This window comes from Emiliania huxleyi (assembly GCF_000372725.1).
Source record: "Emiliania huxleyi CCMP1516 chromosome Unknown EMIHUscaffold_2076, whole genome shotgun sequence".
Classification (NCBI taxonomy): domain Eukaryota; phylum Haptophyta; order Isochrysidales; family Noelaerhabdaceae; genus Emiliania; species Emiliania huxleyi.
In genome coordinates, this window is record NW_005200529.1 from 1 (window position 1) to 1,137 (window position 1,137).

Genomic DNA, 1,137 nt, shown 5'->3' on the forward strand with positions numbered 1-1,137 from the left:
CCGACAGGAGACGTGGAACGCCATCCTCGCTGACGTCTCTGACCACGCGGCCATCGCAAAGGAGTACGCGCTCCGCTACGGAGGCATCGCCGCGCGCCAGCTGCACGCCGCCGCGAGGGCCGCGTACGAAAAGGCGAGAGAGCTGGCCGGCGGCGGCGGCGCGTCGCCGCCCCGCCGCACCACGCGTGCCACCGGCGGCAGCTCGCGCGCGCGCGTGTCCGAGTCGATGACCGCCCCGCTCGCCTCGTCGGCCGCCCACATGGGGAGCCTGACCGACGGCGCGCTGCCCGCGCTCGCCGAGCCGCACGAGGGCGGCGGCGTGCGCGTGCTCGCGGGCGGCGGCGGCGCGGCGGCCACTTTTGCCCCGCCCGAGCCGGCGGAGGCTGGCGGCGACGGCGCCGTCGCGCCGCTCATCGCCGCGCCGCTCCCCGCCTCCTCACCCGCGATGGGCGGGCCGCTGAGCGGGGGGGGCGTCGTGGCTGCGACCACTGCGCCGCTCTCGTTTGGCGGCGAGCCGCTGCAGGTCGCGAGCATCGACGCGCCGACCGACGACAACCTCTTTGCGGAGCCCGTGCTAACGGAGCCGCTCTCGCTCAACGGAGGAGACTCAACAGGCGAGCCGCTGCAGGTGGCGTCCGTCGTGCCGCTGCCGCCCGGCGCGGGGGGCGGCGACAACTAGTCGGTGGCCCGATGCCACCGTAGCTGTACGCACAGGCAAACTAGTGGGGACGACCTCAAGGCGACGGTCCCGTGGTCGCCGTCATGGGTGGGCATGGCCGCATGGGTTGAAGCGCGTATTAGTGCCGGAGGGCTTCATCATATGTGTGTACAAACGCCGTGACGCGTGAGGATTGGCGATAGTTGCGTTCTTGTGGTTGATGAGAAGTGTTTATGCCACAGGGTCCCTACCCACCCAAAGAGCCGGAACCCAAACCGCAAGAACGATATGGTGAGAGATTCCCTCAGCTGCTCCGACGCGGCCGTGCTAGCGGCTGAGCGTGGCGAGGAGGAGGCGGTGCTGGCGTGGCTCGAGGGCGGCGGGCGGGCCGACGCGACGTGCGAGAGAGACGACGTGAGCGGCATCACGCTGCTGATGGGCGCCGCCCGCTACGGCCACGAGCAGGTGGTCGAGCTGCT

The 1,137-nt window shown here is 71.6% G+C and overlaps 1 protein-coding gene across 1 annotated transcript; it reads left to right on the plus strand.

Annotated features, from left to right (window-relative positions):
* The first annotated feature begins 250 nt into the window (after nucleotides 1-250).
* Nucleotides 251-891, plus strand: EMIHUDRAFT_373631 (hypothetical protein). The gene has a single exon (XM_005781064.1). It carries the CDS (start codon nucleotides 260-262, stop codon nucleotides 677-679), a length of 420 nt encoding a protein of 139 aa, XP_005781121.1. The 5' UTR covers nucleotides 251-259; the 3' UTR covers nucleotides 680-891.
* Nucleotides 892-1,137: the final 246 nt, after the last annotated feature.

Excerpts from the sequence above, each read along its gene's own strand:
- EMIHUDRAFT_373631 (XM_005781064.1), top strand. The coding sequence starts at position 260 with ATGGGGAGCCTGACCGACGGCGCGCTGCCCGCGCTCGCCGAGCCGCAC.